The sequence below is a fragment of the Tenrec ecaudatus genome, chromosome 14 (assembly GCF_050624435.1).
Source record: "Tenrec ecaudatus isolate mTenEca1 chromosome 14, mTenEca1.hap1, whole genome shotgun sequence".
Classification (NCBI taxonomy): domain Eukaryota; kingdom Metazoa; phylum Chordata; class Mammalia; order Afrosoricida; family Tenrecidae; genus Tenrec; species Tenrec ecaudatus.
Window position 1 is genome coordinate 104517424 of NC_134543.1, and position 23093 is coordinate 104540516.

The window sequence follows — 23093 nt, forward strand, 5'->3', positions numbered from 1 at the left end:
CTGTGATCCCAATGGTCAGCGGTTGAAAACCACCAGCAGTTCCTTGGAAAGACTGGGCTTTCTACTCCCGTCAGCAGTCTCAAGGGGACATTGTGAGTCATCATTGAATCCATGGCAGAGAGAGAGAGAGAGCCAGCCAGCCAACCAGCCAGCCATAAGCCTTATCTTTCTGCCGCAGAGCAGGGTGGTAGATTTGAATCACTGACCTTGTAGTTAGTAGCCCAACACTAAGCTATTACAGGGCAAGGGCTCCTTTCATTTGTAAATAGTTACCATGTAACAGAGATTTGCTAAATGGGTAGCCCAGAGAAGTAGTCTAGAAAATGTTATAAAGAAATTCAACTTTGGTGTGCTCACTGGATTTTTCATATTTATTTGTTTAGGACCTCTAGGATTTATAAATCTGACCTCGTTTTCCCTTCATGTTTTGTGCAAAATAAACATCTTCTACTACTTTGTGTTGCTGCTGACCCTGTATACAGTGCTGGGTAAGTCAATTGGGAAACCTGAAATTGTTGAGACTTCTGCTGGAGGGTAATGGGGCATGTGGGCAGTGGTGTTATGTGGGCTCTTGAGGGCATAATGAATGGGTCTTCTGGGACCCTCCACAAGGCACTTCCTGGGATACGGTCTTGGGGAATAGCGTTATTTTCTAACATGTTTAAAGGACCTTTGACCCCAAATTAACTTGTAGGTGCCGAGAAGACAAATAATAGGTGTTTGCCACCTCTTCAGAACAGTCCTCTTAGAACACCTTCAAGTTTCACCCTCTGTTTCACCACAGTTTCTATTTCCTTCACCACCTTTGTCAGAATGTATGGTGAGCTTGTCAATTCTCCTTTCATTAGCTTAGGCAGTGGGGGAGTCCTGTCTGTCTCGTTCACTAAGCGCAATGCCCAGTGTATAGGCAGGGAATATCTAGGGGTGCACATCTCCAAAAACTCAGCTCATAAAAGTCACTGAGTTGAGCAGTGAGTTCAGGCACATCTAAGCACTTCTGCTGCATTTTAATGGTTATACCCAGTTCTGATGGAAGTCCCTTAGTCACCGGGGAAGTAGAAAGCAGCGCAAGTCTCTTTTAGGCATCTTGTTAGTGGATGATCTCATCTGCTGCTTAAAGGAAATGATGATGGTGTTCCATAGTGAAGTTTTTATTGCAATAAAATCTTCCCCAAATTAGGACATTCACACCAATGTTTCCCATTCAGGTAAGCTTTCATAGTCCAGAAGAATATGGAGGTAGGGAGCTGTCAGAATGGTGTGCGAGGGGAGCCTGACCTCATAATGCACAAAGGGTGCTGAGGGGAGAATCATTAGCATGAGCATCAGCTGCCTAGGGTCAATTCCTGTGAGCTAAAGAGCTCACCCTCCAGTCCTTTCTCAATTCTAACACCCCATAGTCTCTCCCACACACTTTCTAGTTCTCTCCTGGATTCTATAATTGCAGAGCATACTCATGATTATGGCCTGTACTAGGGAAGCTAACAGATTACTATTCAGGATATACAGTTCTTTGGTCAAGACAGCCTCCTCTCTTCTGTGTCCTATTCCCCGATCCTTTACCCTCCATTCTCCACCTGGTCTCTGCCCTGCTTGGGCAATATTATAACGTTCATTTAGCATTGCTGATAAATGCCCAAAGGGCACTCCATTCCACCCCATGCCTCAGCCTAAAGGCACTCCGCTCTAGCTCTTCGGGTCAACAAACCTAGCCACCCGCTGAAATCCTGGAGGTACCCCACAACAAAGCCAGCTCCCAGCTCGCAGGCACATGCTTTACTTGCTCTCTGTGTTGGGAAGCGCACGCTGCTCTGGCTCATGCTCTGGCTCTTGGTTCTGCTGCTGCTGCTTTGCTGCCATTTGTTGGTGTCATAGGTTCCTGCCCCTGGATCGGGAAGTTCAATGTGCAGGAATGTCAGGGTCCAAAAGACACTCATCTAGCCCTTCATTTTGATGGTAGTGAGACCCCTACTTCATACTTCTGCGATGGCTCATTTTATATCCACAGGGATGGCAAAATTGACCTATTTCCACATTTGAGTTCCAAGTTTTTATAAGCACAACTAATATTTTGTTAATAATCACCTACAATTGAGTCATATAGTCCTATCAGCATCTTATCCTACCTTCTCGTACGCGCACCCATCAGGAAATAGCCCTTCACAACAACCCGGCTAGAAGAGCCACATCAACAACTCACTGCTCCGCTGAAACAGTTAGTTGGGTAATTAGAGAATAATAAGGAAGAAAAGCTAATGCAAATAAAGCGCTCATGTGTGACTCTCTCGTACTTTCTGGTTACTCCTGAACATCCATCTCAGAGAGGTGTGCAATCACAGTCTTCGTTATTTCATCTTTTTTTCTTATCTCTTCCTTGTTTCAGGACCATGGTTTGTTGGTGAGATCATTACAGGCACAGTGGGTTGCTGCTTTTCTTTTGGGATCTTTGTTGATGGACATTTCCTACAAGGGAGCTTAACATTTGTAGTTGGAATTCTCCAGGTAAGAAGTCAAGAAATGCAATTTCAGAGCATCTTGGTTGTGTTGGACAAGGTGCATTACTACTCTGAATTAAACCCAACATTCCAATCTAAAATGCCACAGATTATCTCCCGACGTTGTAGGGAGGGTCCTCTTTAATGACTGGTGTTTTATTTGGAATAAGAGCACTTCCTAAGCTCTTTCTTCTACCACTCTTGTAAACATCTAAAGGATGTTTCTGAGAGGCGGGATTTTTAAGAAGTGAAAGAGATTTTTGTTGTTATGCATTTCATTGTGCCTTTTCATTGATAGAAGATTAAGTTAGGGGTTTAGGTTAGAATGAATGTTAGTTATTATTTTTTTATTGAAAACATTTTATTTTAGAGCACATACATGAATGATAGTTACGAGTAACCAAATAGCTTATGATTAACGAAGGACGAAAATGTTTTACGGGAGTGCAAAGTAAAACAGACACATAAGAAAGGTGTATCTGTGTGATCATGAGGTGTCGATGGGATCAGGTATCAGTCATCAAAGAACCAAAACAAACCAAAAAAATCACATCGATGTGAATGAGGGAGAGGGCAGAGTGGAGACCCAAAGCCCATCTGTAGCCAATTGGACATCCCCTTTCATAAGAGTCACAAGGAAGAGACAAGCCAGTCAGGGTGCAGTATGCCACTGACAAAATACACAACTTGACTCTAGTTCTTTAATGCTTTCTCCACCCCCCCACTCTTAAGACCCTAATTCTACCTTACAATTCTGGCTAGCCCAGAGCATGTACATGAATACAGACAAGAGCTCGCAACACAGGGAATCCAGGACAGATAAATCCATCAGGACCATAATGAGAGCAGCGATACCAGGAGGGTAAGGAAAGGTGGGGGGAGTAAGGGGGAACCGATCACAATGATTGACATATAGCCCCCTTCCAGGGGGACTGACAACAGAAAGTGGGTGAAGGGAGACAGTGATTGGTATACGACATAAAAAAAAACAATAATTTATAAATTATCAAGGGTTCATGAAAGAGGTAAGGAGGGAAAAAAATGAGCTGATACCAAGGGCTCAAGTAGAAAGAAAATGTTTTGAAAATAATGATGGCAACAAATGTACAAATGTGCTTGACACAATGATGTGTGTATGGATTGTGATAGGAACTGTAAGAGCACCCCCCCACACACACACAAAAAAAAAAGAAGTAAAAAGAAAGGTGTGTCATTTAAGCAGTGGAAACTATGCTGGGCAAAAACTAGATGTGAGCTTTCCAGTGATGTTTTAGGAAATACGCATTTGCTTGGGGAACGCTGATGCATTCGGTTTACATCTGGATCGAGAGTCTGTACCACAGCACATGAAGAACCATGGCCCATAGTAAATCTCTATGCATGGATTTCAGAATCTGAGTAGTAATCTGAGGTTTTGGACGAAATCAAAAACCTTGTTCAAAATGAGTTGAAAGCCTCATAGCAGGGCAGTGCAACAGGACCAGCAGGATGGCAGACTGCCAAACGGGCAGGATTTTGGCTTAGGAAACACTGACCACCGGCTGGAACATTATCTGCATGGCAGCACTATAGTTGGTCCAAGTTCAGTTCAGTGTTCTATTATGTCCATGGAAACTGGATCTCAGGAGTCCCTTTATACCAAGTGAAGCCAGAACTGTGCCCAAAGACTTCCTTTTTCCTTTGTAAATGTTTACATAGTTAAATATTTTCAAAAATTTACTGCCATTGAATTGATTCCTACTCACAGCAGTCCTTTAGGATAGAATAGAACTGCCCTTATAGATTTCTGAGACTAAGTCTTTAGAGGAGTAGAAAGCCACACATTTTTCCCACGGAGTGTCTGGTGGCTTTGGACTGCTGACTTTGTAGTTAGCAGTGCAATGCAGAACCCCAGTGCGCAGGGCTTTTGTGTATTGTACGGGACCATGACTCCCAAATCTCTGGCCTGAACCTCTTTTCTGCATTTCAAGTGCCTCTACGTATGTTTGACTGTCATTTCACATCTTCCCTTATCTGTCTAACAGGCATCTCAATATCATGTCTCTAATAGACCCTTTAATGTCTTACCCAAACCTGCTCCTCCCGCTGTTCTTTCCGGAGAAATCTCAGTTTCTCTAGAGGCTATCCTTAACTCTTCCCCTTCCCTCGTATGCTCTAGGTAGGCCATCAGTCAGCTGTACCTTGTTTGGCCCATCTCCAACACATACCTTCAATTCATCTATCCCTCTCCATCTCTGCTGCCACCAACCTCGTCGTGATTAGTTCTTGTCTGAGCTACTGTGATGACCCCTAACTGGTCTTCCCATACCTGCTCTTGCTCGCTTACTGTTAGTTTAGCAGAAAGCATCTGGAATGATTCTTTTGAAGACCCGAATCACCTCACTCCTCAGATTAAAATCCTTTAGGCAAAGCACTGACATTATCTGTGTCCTGAGACTGCCTTGACCTCCACCTGATTCACTGGGTTATGGTAAATTGGCCAAGGTCTCTTCCACCTTTGGGCTTTTTGTTTCTTCCCTCCACTGGCTCATTCCTGCCCTCAGGTCCTAGAGAGGTCTTCTCCCAGATACTTCATTCATTGATTGATCATCATCTGTAATTATGCTGGTTTCTCTCTCTTTTCTCGGTTAGAATGTCTTTTCAGATTAGCCCACCATTGTGTCCATAGTTAAGAATCTAGCATAGTGAATTCCACATAACGGGTGCCCACATGCTATTTGTTTAATAAATGGATGAACTGTACAACACCTAACTTGTATTATACCACAAAGTTCCAAATCTATATTCCAGTACTCATTATGCTGCCTCAAATAAGAATAGAGAGATAAGGGGGAAAATGCTGAGACTTTAGTCTCCCTTAACCAAAAATAAAAGTGTGTGTGTGTGTGTGTGTGTATACAATTTGGTTTCAACTTAAACAGTATTGAGTATCTACTGTTAGTGTAACAGTGTGCTATAAGTTGAAGACATCTACATCATTGAAATGATACTGCCTTTAAGATGAACCAGAAGACAAAAGAAAATACAAAAACTCTAAGAATGAATCAAGTGTTGTGTTATAAGCAAGTGATCGAAGGAGAAAGAATTGGAGCTAACCCCCAAGAGAGAGAGCCACATATTCTTGGGAGCTACCCATAACAGTAACGGAACCCAGTCCCTCCATGATTTGGTGGTAAGCTAACTGTTCTGCTCTGCTCCTCTTTCCAGCTGGTGTTCTTTAACATCCCTTTGATGGCTTACCTGTGTTGGAGCTTGCTGCAGCGGTGCTTTGGGCACAACTTCAGGTCTCATCTCCACCAAGGAAAATATTTGAAAACTGTACCAGTTCACCTACTTATGCTCCTACTGTACATCTGGCAAATTTATTCTTGCTACTTTCTTCATGTGACATATGGCACTCTGGCCTTTTTTTTCTCCCCTCTGCGGACCTGGCTGACATTGCTGGCACCCATTCTCATTAGAAATGTGTGGACACTGAGCCCCACTGAGTTTGGAATCTTCATTGTACAGTTCAAAAGCCACCTGAGCTCCTGAAGGCTGTGCCTCACCATCAGCAGCTGAGCCAGACTCCATCTCTCCACCTCCAGGGCAGGCCCCTGCACCAGCAGAGAGATAGTATTGCTGGCAGACCTTCAGGGACCTGCTGCTCTTTGGGTGTGGGGAGTCAAGAGGGATTAACCACTACTGATTACTGCAGTATGGACTCGAGAAAAATCTAATTAATGCTGTGATTTAATTCTTGTCCAAGACGACGAAAGATTATTTTACCTTTGAAAAGAGAATGCCCCGTCTAGGAGAACCACAGGATGGACCTGCAGGTTGGGTGTATGTCTGGGGATTTCTGAAACTTACAGTGTTTGGGTTACTCCACAAAAAGCACTAGTTACAGTGTTTGCACTCAGCAGCCAAGAATGACATTTTAGTGAACTTGGGACTTGGAACTGACCCTGACTGTCTTTGGATGGATTCGCTCCTAGTCCGAAATTCCTGAAGGATGATGGCTCTGTTTCCGTAGTCGGGATGTTTTCAACTAATCAAATAAATGAATGAATGAATGAACCACCATGCCGCCCCTTGTGTACTCTGGCTCCTTTGCACGCCTGTCCGGAGGGGGCGTGGCCTGGCTTCCGGGCGTAGTGGGCGGCCTGGGGGCGTGGCCGAGCCCCTGGGGCGGGGCGTGAAGGGTTGTTGACGGAAGCGGGCCTCCGCCCGCGGCTCCCGGAAGTGGCTGGCTCCCGGAAGTGGCCGGCTTCCGTCTGCGTCTCCGGCGGCGGCGTCTTCGGGCCCGAGAACGAGATGGCTAGTGCCCCAGCCCCCGGGGCCGCCGCGCCCGCCCCGGCGCCGCCCTTGGAGCCGCTCCGGCACCTGGCGGGGGAGCTCCGGCTGCTTCTGCCGAGGGTGCGGGGTGAGCTGGCGCAGTTGGGGTGGGCGATGACTGGGGGTTGGAATGGGGAGAGGTCTGGCGGGGGTCCTGGCGGAGGAAGTGGGGGTTCGCCGGGGGCTCCGCTTACCCCAGCTTTTCCTTTTGCCACCGCCCGGCCCGCACCCGCCACACCCACTAGTTGGCGAAGCGCAGGAGTCCACCGAGGAATTCAATCGGGAGAAGTTTTGGAGAAGACTCAGTGAGTGCTATTCTCATCGGGGACCCCCACCCAGTACCCGTTTATCCTGGGGCCTTTCTGCACCCTGAACTGTGTCTGCCCCCTTTCCCTCCCCCTCCCTCTCCCCCTGGAGTGCGTGACCTCCCCTTGAGCATCCTCACCGCGGGCCACCTCACCCACCTTGAGCCTGTGGAAGGTTGAAATCTGAAACAATGATTTGGGGAGTTGTTTTTGAGACGCTGCAGCAGTCAGTAGGTGGGGAGAGAGAACGGTTGTTTTTAAAGTCTGCGCAGCGACTGCACACTCACACCTTGGCGCCCGCCTCCTCTTCCACCCTGCAGATGAGGCGGCACTCGTAGTGTCACATGAAGCCTCCATTCTGACGACAGCCTTCTCCCGACTTCCCCTGCCATCTCCACAGGTGCGCTTTTCTTCCGTGGTGTCGCTTCGTTATTCCTTAAGAACTCTCGTTTCCTTCCCACCTTTTATACTCCAGCCAAGGGATTTAATTCCGTGCAATGGAGTTGCCCATTTTACGCCAAAACTCTCTTGTGCCGTCCAAATTAGGCAATGTGCGAAAAATTGCCAAGTTGCAGGGAGTAGACAGGGCTTCTAAACATGGGTTCAGTTTAAAGTTCAGCCCAGTCCGCTCCTTTCTGATACCTTTTGTAAGAAGTACTTGCTGTTTGCTGTATGTGTTCACATACATGATCCCCATCAGACCTGAGTCAGCAAGCCAGCCCAGAGACTTGGGTTCTGGTAAATACGCAGTGAAGCTAGCATTTAAATGTCACAGTCTAAGATAGAGCTCCACCTTCTGTTCTATGCTACCTAAAACCCTTCTTGAATTTTAGAAATGTTGCAATAGTAATATGCATATGGTAAGAAAGGAGTCCTGGTGGCTGCTAATGAAAAGGGGAAAGAGGTGTCAGCCTGTTTTCAGAAAGAGTTACAGTCTTGGGATGCCCTCTGAGCAGTTCTACCCTGCCCTGCAGGGAGGGGCACTATGAGTTGGCATTTACGCTATGGCACTGGGCTTGGGGTGAATATGTGGTGAAATTCAAAACATATCAAAGTTACACGTGCCAAAAGCTCTTATATCCCGACCCCAGTTTCTCACCTTTGCCTCTTTTCCTAGTATTTTTGCATCATTCTTGATATAGTCTTTACATATGCACGGTCATGTTTGTTTATACCTGGTTATTTTTACATAAAAAAGTGGGATACCTTGAATACTGTTCTAAATTTGTGACTTAACAACTACTGAAAACGCTGTCCTGGTGAATTACTTGCTGTGCTCTTTATGTGTACAAGTGCATGCCTGTAGAGAAATATTCCAAGAACTAGAGTTGCTGGAACATAGAATTACACATTTTAACTCTTTATTTCGAAATTAAAATAGGTAGACTGAGATCCAGGGATGCCCATTTCTTGCTAAGCATACCAGATTTTGGGGTAAAATTGTTTTAAAAAGTGGCATATTCATTGGCTTACTTCTCTTGGTCAGCAGGTTCAGTCTCTTTATCCAGATACTTTAAAATTACATAAATGCTCTTATTGAGCCAATCATGATGAAGCATCTCCCCCTCGTTCCTCAGAGGTCTGGGATGAGGACACAAGAAGTTGTATAAGTTTCATGGAAGAAACTCAACATTTCTACCAAAGGAAGGACTGGACTATTCATATCGATTCATTGTTCTAATATGCTGATTCCTGTCTTTCAATTACATTTAGGACTTCCTAAAATTCATAGCTACTAAGATTCCATGAGGAGGTAGCATAGAACTCTTTTTTTTCCTGTACATTTTCAATGTAGAGTTTTCATAGTTGAAAACTGAAAATTCAAAATTTGTTTCCTTTAAATCATGTATAGATGGGATCTCAGCACCTTAGTCCCACTGCAGTTTAAAATACACTAAATACTGATATAGTGAAAACTACAGAACTGAATGAGCTTTTATGGTTTTGATCAGTGATTGTTCAGGATAATTTGTTATTTTTGTTTTTAAAATTCTCACCCATTGTGAGTTGATATTTTTTTTAATTAGGTGCTTGAATGTTGTACAATGTCAAATTGCCATAAAAGTTTCTAAGTATTCTCAGCCACTGTCTTTAATCGTATCCAGTCTAGTAATAAGTCATTTGTGGATTGGCACAACCTATAGCTCAGCCTTGGCTTAGCACTGGCTTAGAATTTAGCAGCTACTGCTTAGCATGCAAGCAGTCACTATTGAATAAGGCTGAGCCCACATGACAGTTTCAAAAGGAGAGAAAAAGAGAGAGGGTGGGAGACATACACATCCTCTCCTCACTTACTGACATGGGTAGGTTCCAAAGGTCAGACTGTTGTTTGACAAATCATTGTCAGAAAACGGAGGATGACTTCATTACGTGACTGTCAAGTTACTGAGATTTATAGCAAAGCCAGGTTGACACATAACTGTAACCATCACAGCCTAGGTATTTGTTACTGCCAGATATGGCCCATTCCCGTGGAAAATAGTTGTATAGATCATTTACTGTTGTTGTAAATATGAAATGATCGTCAATAAGTGAGGAGCAAGTGTAATGAACTAAGATAGGAGTTGGCATAGTTCTTCTGAGCCAGACAGTAAATAATTGTGTTCCAGTTCCATTGAAAGCCAGCACCCAACAGGACTGCTTTGTTTTTCTGAGTCTCACAAGTGTTCCGCCTTTGACAGATTGCAGTCTTATTTAGTAGAGGATATTTGCATTTTCCTTCTCTGATGGGTTTCCACCTTACAGAGGTTCTCGCTTTCACCAGTTTTGCCTATAAAAATTGGCAATGGGCTTGATTTTGGTCTGTGGGCTATAGTTTGCCAACTTCTGATCTAATACATGATGAGCCCCTCACAGCAACTCACTAGTGTCTTGGGATTGAGAGTGTCAGAAATAGACTTTCGGTGCTGTTTCTTAATGGTTTATTGAGGTGCCTGTCCAGTGCTGGTGCCTAGCCAACTCCTTTCTGAGGTGTGGTGAGCAGAGCACCAGGCCTTTTATATTATAGTCTGAGTTCTACATGAAATCCTTTGACCTAATCCATTCCCTGCTTTCCTTCCGAACTTGGCTCTCCACCTCACAGGAGACCCAGAGGATCTGTGAGCAAGCCCGTGTTGCTGTTGAAGCAATCATTGCGGTGTACTACTCCCTTCCCAAGGAGCAGGGTAAGCAAGCCACTGAGCGCACATACGTGTTCAGTTCATAGGGTAGAGACTTGCTAACATGAGCGCTTATGTCCTGAGACCTTTATCTTAACTCCATTTGAGCATGTAACTTCCCCCCATAAAATACAGTCAGGAGTAATAACAAATGGGCTCTATCTACAAGCAGTTATGTGAAGGGTACGTTTGGTGCACTCCCTGTGCCTCCCAGGATCCCCTGCCTTGCCTGACTCAGACTGTTACTCCTTACTGACTCTTCTCTGACTGACCCTTTCTGATCAGTGTAACTTGGTTGCATCCCCGCCCTGAACCCCAGCCAGGCCCATGCCATCCCAACTCTCCTCCACCCATCGTACATTACACCCTCTGTCCAAGCTCTCTAATAGTTTAAGTGCCCTCTAGTCTTGCCTGTGGATTCAAATTCTACAAAAAGATAAATGAATATATACTGTGGATCTTCAGAGTTACCTACAAATGGTTTTAATTTCCAGTGCTTATCGGCAGTTTGTCAAGGGACTACTGTCCTCGTTGAGTGAATACATGGTGTTATGGAAAGGTTTGTTTCCGATCTCTTTTGGAAAACAGCGGCAAGGAGTGGAGGGAAGAATAAGAAAATGGCATGGGGATATAAGTAAGAGTTTTATGTTGGGCAGTCCAGTTAAAGCCCGTGGGTGCACATCGCCGCATGGCCCTGTAATGCATACACTCGAGCGAGAACACAGATGGCGGCTTCTGAAAAGAAAGCAGGGCCGCTTATGTGGGTTTGGCCCTAGGGACCACGCTGCGAAAGCTGGTACGGGGTGCCACTCTGGACATTGTGGACGGCCTGGCACAGCTTGCGGAGGTGCTTGTCATCACGCCGGCTCAGGGGTAAGGATGCCAATGAAGGAATTGCCCTCTAATGGGGTTCCTTGCCTCAGGGCGGGGAAAAGCCTGCTCCAACAGCAGATTTATTTGTAGGTAACACTAATGCCCAGCAGGAAGAAGTTTCGTACGAGGGAGGAACTTGATTATTGACTTATCCTTATCAATTCCCTTCTCCAGCCCCGAGAACAAGGACCTCATTTCCTGCAACAGTGTTTGGATTGCCTGCGAGCAGGTGGCTCAGCTACCAAGAGGTGGGTGAGAGTGGGAAGTGGGCATTAGCTCTGCTGGCCGAAGAAGAGAGACCCCTTCCCGTCTGGCCTGCAGCTTGGTGCATGCCTGTATTTTAACTTGTGTAATCAGGGTTTTAGTGAAGATGTGTATGTGTATGTCGCCAACATCAGACAGTAGCTGTTAGGCCATTTCTCCATGCTCTCAGTCTCGTACTTCTAGATTGCAGCTCTGCTGCTGCTCGAACAAGTGGGCTCTAGGTTCCGGTCTGCCCCAGGAGGAATGTTGTGCACGACCCTGAAGCAGGTACGAGGTAGCACCGGCAAGGCCAAAGGCGGAGTTTCAGTGTTTTTCCAAGAGAACTCTGATGAGAATCGTCATGTGATCCTTTTTTCTCTGGAGTGACGGGAGAAAACATTTTTTGCTCACTGTCTGTATACGAAGGGTGTGTGGTGTGAGAAGAAATTTACATGAAACCGTTGCCTGTTGACTCTCCTTGGTGCACCGCCTTCAGCAGTCTCCCTTTGCACTCTTAGAGAATCGTTGGCTTTTTCTTCTAATTCTAGGCATGGTTTTCTACTCATAGATAACAAAGCTGCCGCCCTTCTGATGCTGACGAAGAGTGTGGATTTGGTGAAGGATGCCCATGAGGAAATGGAACGGGTGAGGGGACCTCTGTCTTTTCTAGTTGTTGGCAGGCCACTCGGTGACCAGTAGATGAGACTTCCTTGTAGAGAGAGGAGAGTTCCTGATCATGGATGGCATAGATGCCATGCTGACTGCTGCCCCTGCCTGCCATCTGCTATCCCATGCTGGTGTCTGATACAGTACCAGGCCCCTCTTGTTCTGTTGCCACACTAGGAGCGTGAGATCAGGGTTTGTGAAGGCATGCAGGCTTGTAATTATTAGCAGAGCCGTTGGTTGAGGTTTTGTACAACTCAGAAATAGGATGAACATATAATAAGCTGTACAAAATTACTCCCTTACATCACTGTGTCTCTTAGGCTGTGGAAGAATGTGACCCTTACTCAGGCCTCTTGAATGACTCTGAGGAAGACAGCTTTGGGAACGACCATAGGGTGAACGCTGCTGACCCTATTGATGCTGAGGAGGATGCACTGGGCTTTCCAAACAACCGGGATGTCCACTGGTCACGGGAGGATCAGGAGCTCATAACCCCGTGCCTCGCGCTGGTGAAGGCATCCAAAGCCAGCCTGAAGAAAATCCGCATCTCCGTGGCAGAGAATGGGAAAAAGGAGCAGGTGGCCCAGCTGGATGACATTGTCGAGATTTCTGATGAGATTAGCCCCAGGTAAGCCCAACCCCCACCTGAGACATCTAAGCAGCAACATTCTCTTCTTAAAGTTCTTCTCTTTTTGTGTGCGAGTGAGTTAGTAAGTGAGTAAGAGAGGGAGTGAATTAGTGAGTGAGTGAGAGTGAGTGAAAGAGTGAGTGAGTGAGTGAGTGAGTGAGTGAGTGAGTGAGTGAGAGAGAGTGAATTAGTGAGAGAGTGAGTGAATGAGTTAGTAAGTGAGAGAGTAAGTTAACATTCTTCTTTTTAAAAATGTTCAAAACGGTTGGAAAAATACTGCCATGAACACCCATGTATCTTTTATCTAGATTTGCCAGTTGTGCGGTTTTGTTTTGGTTTTCTGTTGCCTTAAAAAAAAGTGCTTTCCCTACCTACGTTACTTTAAGAGTAAGTGGTAGTCTGAAAAAATGGTGTGTGTCGTCAGACTTCCTATTCGAACATCACAGGAGAAGAAAGAGAATCACGATCCTCAGCCAAACGCTGATTTCTGTGAGGTGGAAGTGAAGCCTCCTCCCGCCAGCTTCTGATTTTCTTTTTCTTTCTAACCAATTCTGACACCAGCTGTTCCTGCCACTGCACTTTCTACTTCTCTGCTGGATTTCAGATTCACTGCAGTGTCCACGCACAACTCACCCACTTTCGTCACAATTTGATAGTTTACTAGGGAAGTAACAGGTTACAATTCATAATCAAGAATAACTCAGGATACAGTTCTTCAGTCAAGACAGTTTCTTGGTTGTGGCTAAACGCAGGCCTCGTGGCTCCTTGGCCCCTCTGCAAGTGTATAAAATTGTTTAGTTCCACCAGTACGTGTTTGGGGACAACCCACTCAACCAGTAACTTTTGGAGCTTAGCTCTCTCACTTCATGGGTTTGTGAGCCTAGCTCTACCAAGTGCCTGAAGGCACCCCACTTTCCAGTAAGCCTCCTGCCCAAAGATACTCAACTCTCTTGTCTGTGAGCCAGCCTACCCAGGCTTGCTGCCTTGCTCTGTGGGCTGGGTAGCCCACCACACAATTTACTGCAGTCTTCTGATTCTGCTTCTGCCGTTTCTTTACACCAGACCATCTTACACGGTGTCGTGTCATCGATGTTGTTACAGCTCTTTGATCCCAGGGTGTGGGGGGTTCTTAGCATAGGGACACTTGGTCCAAAGGACACACACCGCTTCCAGCCCTTCTTGGTGGTAACTGAGGACCCATCTCAGCCTCTGGGGTTAGGGCATTTTAAACTTAGGATGGCCAAATGGAGCAGTCCCTCATTAGGGACTTACATATATGGTCCCACTCCCACAGGGATAGCATGCACCTTTGCATTATTAGCGGGTTTCCCAGTCCCTTGGTGAGCCACAAGTAATTTATTTGCATAGTCCCGCCCACTCATTTTATGGAGGTTACAAGACCACGCATGGCCAGAAGAGTCATATTAAAGAAATCTCGCCACATAGCGCAGATGCTAAGCCATTTCACCTGTAATCCTGCAGTGTGTATCTCCTCAGAATAAAACCTTCTCCATGATCACATTATCAGTGTCCCATCTAAGAGATTTAGTATTGAATACAGTGATATCCAATTTTCAGATTTCTCCAGTTGCCTCTCAAATATTTATATACTTTGTTTTTAACTTAAAATCTAGTCAGGGTGTCACATTGCATTTGATTGTGATTGCTCTAGTCTCTTGTAAGCTGGAATAGTTTCTCAGCCCTTTTTCTAGTGTGAGCGGGGCAGTTGTCATGTGACAAAATACCAGATAGTTGTGCTTCGTGTTCCATCATAGGAGGTTAGTCTGCTTATGCTCAGTTTGGTCATTTGAGTAGAGGAATGCCCTCCGTAGTGAAGGCTAGCTATCATTTGCCTGGTGATTTGAGCTTCCTCGCATTCTTGACTGAATCCTATCCTGTACAAGGAGCCCCAGTGGTGCTATTGGAGCTCTAGTGGATAAATGTTGGACTGCTAACCTCGGTTGGCAGTTCAAACCCATTGCTTCAGGAATTGAAGGCATTTCTGAGATAATTGTTTTCTTACTAATCCTTAGCTGTGAACTAGAAACCACTCACCTGAGTTTTATACCTTTCAATAATTTTTTTTTGCTTTTTGGTCTTAGTGTGGACGATTTGGCTCTCAGCATATATCCACCTGTGTGCCACCTGACTGTGCGAATCAGTGTAAGTACTGGCTTTGAGGAAATAGCTATAGGCCTACTTGATAGAAATTCCCTATCACTAGTACTTCTTTTAAGTTATAGGGTACAGACCTTAGAAAATGTAGCTTTGAAAGTATTAATTTCCAAAAAAAAAAAAAGGTAAGTCTTAATTTTCACAGTGCTTTAAGAATCTGTGGACCTTTAAGCCTTTAAGACCCCAGACGCTATATCTCTCGACAGCCAGGCACCATCAGCCTTCTTCACCGCACTTATGTACACATTCGTCTTCAGCGTTTATATGGGGAAGGTGAGCACACTGATGATTTTTTGTCATTTGGTGTCTGCTACCTGATCCCTTCGGCACCTCGTGATCACACAGGCTGGTGTGCTTCTTCCCTGTGGGCTTTCTTGCTTCTGAGCTAGATGGCCGCTTGTTTATCTTCAAGCCTTTAAGACCTCAGACGCTATATCTTTAAAAAAAAAATTCTTTAAAATCGTTTTATTGGGCCCTTAATACAGCCCTTAAGACAATCCATATATCAATTGTAAAAAGCACATTAGTACATATGTTGCTACCATCATTTTCTTTTTAAAATCGTTTTATTAGGGTCTCATAAAACTCTTATCACAATCCATATATATATCAATTGTGTAAAGCACATCTGTACATTCATTGCCCTCATCATTCTCAAAACATTCGCTCTTCACTAAAGCTCTTGGCATCAGGTCCTCATTTTTTCCCCTGCCTCCCCGCTCCCCCCTCCCTCATGAGTCCTTGATAATTTATAAATGATTATTTTGTCATATCTTGCCCTGTCTGATGTCTCCCTTCACCCACTTTTCTGTTGTCTGTCCCCAGGGAGGAGGTCACATTTAGATCCTTGTAATCAGTTCCCTCTTTCCAACACTCTCCCTCTACCCTCCAGTATCGCCCCTCACACCCTTGGTCTGGAAGGTATCTGCCCTGGATTCCCTGTATTTCCAGTTCCTATCTGTACCAGTGTACATCCTCTGGTCTAGCCAGACTTGCAAGGTAGAATTCGGATCATGATAGTGGGCAGGGGGAGCATTTAGGAATTAGAGGAAAGTTGTATTTTTTATCGGTGCTGTATCACACCTTGACTGGCTCGTCTCCTCTCTGAGACTCTTCTGCAAGGAGATCTCCAGTGACTGACAAATGGGCTTTGGGTCTCCATTCTGCACTCCCCCCTCTCATTCACTATGGTAACATTGTTTTTGTTCTGATGATGCCTTATACATGATCCCTTCAACACCTCATGATCGCACAGGCTGGTGTGCTTCTTCCATGTAGACTTTGTTGTTTCTGAGCTAGATGGCCACTTGTTTACCTTCAAGTCTTTAAGACCCCAGATGCTATATCTTTTGACAGCCGGGCACCATCACCTTTCTTCGCCACATTTGCTTCTGCACCCATTTGTCCTCAGCGATCGTATCATGGAGGTGTGCACCCAATTATATGATTTTTTGTTATTTGATGCCTGATAACTGATCCCTTCAGCACCTCGTGATTACACAGGCTGGTGTGTTCTTCCATGTGGGCTTTGTTGCTTCTGAGCTAGATGGCTGCTTGTTTACCCTCAAGCTTTTATTTTTTTATTTAATCATTTTATTGGGGGCTCATACAATTCTTACCACAATCCATAGGTACATCCATTGTGTCAAAAACATGTACATTTGTTGCCATCATCATTCTCAAAATATTTGCCTTCTACTTATGCCCTTAATATCTGCTGCTCATTTTCCCCTCCCTCCCCACTCCCCTCTATGTCATGAACCCATCATAATTCATAAGTTATTATTATTTTGCTACATATTACACTGTCCGATGTTTCCCCCTGCCTTCTTCTCTGCGGTCCCTCCCCCAGGGAGGAGGCTGTACGTAGATTCTTGTAATCAGTTCCCCCTTTTCTACCCCACATTCTCTTCACCCTCCAGGCATTGTCACTCTCACCACTGGTCCTGAAGGAGTCATCTTTCCTGGATTCCTGTGTTTCCAGTTGCTCTCTGTACCTATGTACATCCTCTGGTCTAGCCAGATTTGTAAGGTAGAATTGGGATCAGGATAGTGGGGGGAAGGAAACATTTAAGAAGTAGAGGAAAGTTATATGTTTCATCGTTGCTTCCCTGCACCCTGACTGGTTCATCTCCTCCCCACAACCCTTCAGTAAGGGGTGTCCGGTGGGCTACCAATGGGCTTTGAGTCTTCACTCTGCACTCACCCACATTTTCAATGATATGATTTTTTGTTACTTGATGTATGCTAACCTGATCCCTTCGACAGCTCGTGGTCACACAGGTTAGTGTGTTTCTTCCATGTGGGCATTGTTGCTTCTGAGCTAGATGGCCACTTGTTTATCTTCAAGCTTTTAAGACCCTAAACGCTATATCTTTTGATAGCTGGGCACCATCTGATTTCTTCACCACATTTGTTTATTCACCCACTTTATCTTCAGCGGTTGTGTCATAAAGGTGGGCATCATAGAATGCCAATTTAATAGAATAAAGTATTCTTGCATTGAGGGAGTACTTGAGTGGAGGCTCAATGTCCTTCTGCTACCTTAACACTAAACCTATAAATATATGCATATAGAGCTATTTCTTCATCCTCATATATAAATCTATTTGCATATGTACATGTCTTTATCTAGACCTCTATAAATGCCTTTTGCCTCCCAGCTCTTTTCTCTATTTCCCTTGACTTTCCTCCTGTCCCACTATCATGCTCAGTCCCCACCTGGGTTTCAGCAATACCTCTTCGTTACATTATCCTTGAGCATGCCCTACCAGGCCTCCCACACCCACCTCACCACTAATTTGGATCACTTGTTCCCTTGTCCTTGGGTTTGTTAACACCACTTCCTTTCCCCCCACTTCCCCCTATCCCATGTCCTCCAGAACTGTGGGTCCCATTGTTTTCTCCTCCAGATTGTTCATCCAGCCTATCTTATTTAGACAGACCTGTGGAGATAATAACATGTACAAAAACAAGACAGAGCAAAACCAAGCAACATTATACAACAAAACAACAGACCACTGACAAAGAACAAAACAAAACAAGAAAGAAAAGCTTGTAGTTAGTTCATGGATCGTTTGTTGGCCTTTAGGAGCGTTTTCCAGTCCAGTATGTTGGGGCACCACGCCGTGGCCCCAAAGTCCACTTTCAGCATTCCCTGAGTACCTTGCCATTCCATTCCCTTGCTGTTCCTCTGCATTCCCCCAGTGCCTTGCCTTGTTGTGGCAGGATCACGTCGGGTGCAATTCCCACACTGTGTCTCCGGTGCTGACCCCTGCAGGGCCATGGGTTGGCACTATATCTTTTGATGGCCGGCACCTTCAGCTTTGCTCACCACAGGATCAAAGGTAAACAAGCGGCCATCTAGCTCATAAGCAACAAAGCCCACATGGAAGCAGCACACCAGCCTGTGTGATCATGAAGGGTTGAAGGGACCAGGTATCAAAGCACCAAAAACCAAAAAATCATAACCTTATGAATGGGGGGAGTGCGGGAAGGCGAACGGATTCCCATCTGCAGATAACTGGACATCTCTTGCAGACGGGTAGTGGGGAGGAGACGAGTCACTCAGGGTGCAGTGTAGCATCGATGAAACACACAACTTTCCTCTAGTTCTTAAATGCTTCCTCCCCTACCATTATTATGATCCCAATTCTACCTTACAAACTTGGCTAGACCAGAGGATGTACAGTGGTGCAGATAGGAACTGGAAACACAAGGAATCCAGGACAGATGAACCCCCTAGGACCAGTGGTGAGAGGTGATACCGGGAGGGTGGAGGGAAGCATGGGTAGAAAGGGGGAACTGATTACAAGGGGGATGGACAACAAAAGTGGGTGAAGGTAGACTTTGGGCAGTGTAAGATATGATAATAATTTATAAATTATCAAGGGTTCATGAGGGAGGGGGAACGGGAAGGGAGGAAAAAAAAAAGAAAAATGAACCAATTCCAAGAGCCCAAGCTCTTGTGTTGAGAATGATGAGGGCAACAAATATACAAATGTGCTTTACACAATTGACATATGTATGGATTATGATGAGTTGTATGAGCGAGCCCCCAGTAAAATGATTGAAAAAAAAAAAAGAACCTCTGAACCTGCTGACTCAGTTTCTAATGTCTAGTCTGCACCAGAAACATACTTGATGCAAATAGAAACATACTGTCTGATTTAACCACAGTACCAAGTTCTTTAAACATCTGATTTTATTGTATTCTCTTAAGTACTGTGCACTTTGCTAGAAATTGCTATTTTCTTATTTTTATGAACTCAGGCTTTTATCTCTAATGTTATTAGAAGGAAAAGTAAAACTGCAAATTAGCTTATATTTATTTTATAATCAAATTAATCAATTCTCATATTTCATAAAGTAGGTAGTAGAGATTAGATTCACTAATTCCTTAAGATACTATCTACTATACTAATTAAAAGATAGCTACTATTTTAACGACTTCGTTTGGGTCAATCCCAACTCATATACACACGAGGGGGTGCCCCCCAAACAGAATTGCACTGGGCAGAGCGGAGCTTCATAGTACACATTTCCCTCTACTAGGCGAGCATCGAGCAACTTGCTCAGAGTTAATGCACTCAGTGGCATTGCCTAAAAATGGTCTCTTCTGGTCACAGTGAATTGTTTCACAAAAGCTGTTTCACTCGAACCTTGTTTTACTGTGACGACTGATTTAAGAGAACAGCATGTGGCTGTGAAACGTTGTTTGCTGCTGGAGAAAAATGCTGCGGAAACTGTTGTGATGTTAAGGACACCGCTGTGGGAAAAATTCAAGTGCACAAGTGGTTTTCTCATTTCAAAAAAGGTGAAATGTCGATTGAGGACAGACTTCATTCTGGACGTCCGTCAACTTCCTGAACAGATGAAAATATTGACACATGATGCATTTGGAGTTCCACCAGGTCACACTGTTAATCAAGCTTTCTGTTTAGAGGTTCTGAAAAGATTATGTAACAGTGTGTGACAGAAAAGGCCTGATATGTGGCAGATGGGGGACTAGTTTTGCCACCATGACAATACACTTGCTCGCTCATTCATCTCAGTGCACCAGTTTTTAGCAAAAAACAGCAGACCTCTCTTGCCCCATGCACCTGACTCACCTGACTTAGCTCCATGCAACTTCTTTTTGTTTCTGTGAATGAAGAAGGACATGAAAGGACAGCGATTTGAGGATGTGGAAGGAAGAGGTGGGGGGGGGGGGAATGAGGGAGGTGCTGTCAACCATCCAAACAGATGAGTTTGAAAAATTTTTCCAAAAATGGAATTGCAAAAATAAGTAAGTAAGTAAATAAATAAATGAAAAACCCAAACTAAAAAGAATGGAATCGCAGCTTTGACAAATGTTTTAAGTGTAATGGAGAGCACTTTTGAAGGTGATAAGCTTGTTTTGTAAAAAAATTAAAAATTTAGCTTTAGGGGAAAAAAATTCCGGTTTTTGGTACCTCCTTGTATACTACCAGTCTAAAAGAAGACACTCATAGCAGGCACAAGAATGTGTACACTATATATATATATATGTATAAATATATACATATGTACATAGGACTGTGGATATCTGTGTGTCCACCAGTCTAAAACAAGACACTTACATAATAAGTCTACATAAATGAGCATGTGCTATATACATATTTTATTCTGGTGCCATATATACATTCATTCTCTTTTGATACTGATGTTCTTAAAATTCTCTATGTGGATTTAAAAAACAAAAAACCAGTTATTCTGCTTTATAGTCTGAACTTACATTTGGGAGAAATTCCATTACATGCTTCCTTTTTTCTAATTATTTTAATATTTAAAAATCTTATTAAAATTTTTGCTAAATAGGAAAGTTCATATTCCTAGCACCACAGCATAATGAGCAGTCTTGTTTTTGCATGTTTCTTCCAGGCTCTGTTTTTAATGATTTCTAGTGGCCATTTTAATATTTTCATTCCCCTTTCCTTTTCATGGTCGGGCTCTAGGTGATTGACATCTGTTTCTTTTCTAGGCTGCAAAACTTGTATCTGTTTTAAAGAAGGCACTGGAGATTACCAAGTGAGTGTGAGGACTTCCCCCCGAACAGTTGCTTGAGGTTATTCTAGATTTAACTCCCAGATGACGGTGGGCATGGGATTTTCTCTCAGCTTCCCTTACGGAGTTACTGAGTTTCTGCAGATCAGTTTGCCTTTTCTTCTGATGGTTCCCTCTGAGGCCCAGGTTTTCCTTGCTACTACTGTGCGTTTAACTTCTCTTTGCCTCATTCCATTTACAGAGCAAGTCATGTGAGCCCTCAGCCAGAAGATAGTTGGATCCTGTTACTCATTGCTGCCATTGATCATTGCATGAACAGAATCAAAGAACTCACACAGCGTGAACTTGAATTATGAGTTTTCAGGCTCATTTGTACCAGCTGGGATCTGATGTTTGCTTTTAAAATATGGCCAGATTGCTTTCTGGGGCACAAGAGAGTCCCTGTCTGGACTTAACAAGAGATCATATATTACCGTAGTTGCTTGGGTAGGCCAGACTGGCAATTATTTATAAGCTGTGTAAGAGTGTGATGTATTTTTCTGTGCTAGGTACAAAAGATAATTGCATGACTTTGTATTTCTGAATTGTCCCAGAGATCCCTGGTAAAGCTCCTCATGCGTTCCTTTTTATTTATTTATTCCCAGCATTTCATTGTGTTCCGGTGAAAGCATAGGTGGCAAATCAATAATACAGTCAGAGCTTATTCTGTCATGGGTTGCAATCCCGACACTGTGTAGGCACTCTCCTTGTTTCCTCCTTGGCGTCCCCATTCCCATTCATCTAGTTTTCTTGTCTTATCGACATTGTTTTTGGCAAGTGTTACCCTTTTGATCTCAGATAATTGATCTCAGGAACCCATTCTTCAGGTAACCTCTGGGAGTATCTTCAGTTTCAAGTTAGGTTATCTGAAGGTGATGGTCTCAGGGATCCTCGAGTGTCTCTCTCACATTTAAATTTTGTCCTATATTTTCTTACCCATCCCAACCTCAAGCACCTGTTGTGGTCTTAGAGTGGTCAGTAGTGGTAGGCAGGGCACCCTCTAGTTCTTTGGGTCTCAGGTAGGAGTAGGTTGTGGTTTATGTGGGCCATTTGTCCTTTGGGCTCATGGCTTCATTTTTCTTTTCGTTTGCTCCAGGCAGGAAGAGACCAATAGTTGCTTCTTAGATGACTACTCAAAAGCTTTAAGGCTCCCAGCGCGACTCACTAGGCTGTAATATTAAACATAGTTCTACCCTGTGGCCAGTTGACCTAGATGTCCCTGCGACTGTGGTCCCTGGCCTTCAAGTCGAGTGGTTCAGTTCTGACGTCTCAATAATTCCTTTAACAAGCCCCCTATGTGTTCTATTACAAATAAGATTTTACAGCAAGAATTTACAAATATGTATATAGAAATCACCACCACCATATCTATGTAAGTGTACTCCCATAGGGAACTCTCTGACCTGGTAAGCCTATATATTTACCCATGTTTGTGATAATAAATTATTGCTCTTGTTGCGGAACTGTGTATTACACTATTTACTAGAGTGGTCACTTAATTTTGTGTACCTCTCGGTGTCTGCCTTTGCTTGTGTCATGTTATTCTGGCTCCCCCCATATTCTGTTTTGCCTTCCCCTTCACCAGAAAGAACTCCCCTCCTATTGAGTTGGGGATTTTCCCCTTCCCTCGCCCTGAATGTTTCTTTCAATGTGTGTTCTTGACTTTTTATAGTGGTTGTCTCATACAATCTTTGTCCTTTTAGTTTAACTTATTTCATTCATCATAATGTCCTCTAAATTTATCCATGTTGTGAGATGTTTCACAGTCATCATTTTTTATTGCTGCATACTATTTCATTGTGTCATTGTATGTATTGGAAATTCTCTTACATTTTAGAGGTTAGACTTACATCAGTTATTCCATAGCCAACTTCCCCCTTCACCCCTCCCCAAGTCTGTAGATTTTCACATGAATTTATTTCCAATGAAGCATGCTGTTTTATTGGTAAAGATGTTGATGATTTCAATCAAATGTTAACCTCCCAGTGGCTAAATGAGTGCCCTTCCAAAAAAATTTTTTTTCTACTAGAAATACAATAGGTTGAGATTAGAACATTTACTTTATTTGGGTTTCTGTTGTAAATAAATGATTCTGATCAAAGAAAAGCACTTGACTTTATGCAGAAAAGATGGTTCTGTAACCTCTGTTGCACGTTATACCACTGTTCTT

General features: G+C 44.0%; 2 protein-coding genes across 4 annotated transcripts in view; both read left to right on the plus strand.

Annotated features, from left to right (window-relative positions):
* The window catches only part of TMEM62 (transmembrane protein 62), a 45323-nt gene extending 38765 nt beyond the window's left edge, over window positions 1–6558 (plus strand). For all 3 annotated transcript variants that reach the window (XM_075531811.1, XM_075531814.1, XM_075531813.1), the window contains 3 exons: window positions 384–488; window positions 2384–2502; window positions 5703–6558. In XM_075531811.1, coding sequence (XP_075387926.1) covers window positions 384–488; window positions 2384–2502; window positions 5703–6029 — 551 coding nt within the window. In that variant the 3' untranslated portion in view covers window positions 6030–6558. The remainder of the gene's footprint in view (window positions 1–383; window positions 489–2383; window positions 2503–5702) is intronic.
* Window positions 6559–6727: 169 nt separating this feature from the next.
* CCNDBP1 (cyclin D1 binding protein 1) lies at window positions 6728–22386 on the plus strand. The gene is made up of 11 exons (XM_075531816.1): window positions 6728–6900; window positions 7058–7117; window positions 7438–7517; window positions 10200–10281; window positions 11052–11148; window positions 11323–11396; window positions 11960–12036; window positions 12378–12685; window positions 14788–14848; window positions 20862–20908; window positions 21126–22386. The coding sequence occupies exons 1-11, from the start codon at window positions 6792–6794 to the stop codon at window positions 21238–21240; spliced, it is 1110 nt and encodes a 369-aa protein (XP_075387931.1). The 5' UTR covers window positions 6728–6791; the 3' UTR covers window positions 21241–22386.
* The last annotated feature ends 707 nt before the right edge of the window (window positions 22387–23093 follow it).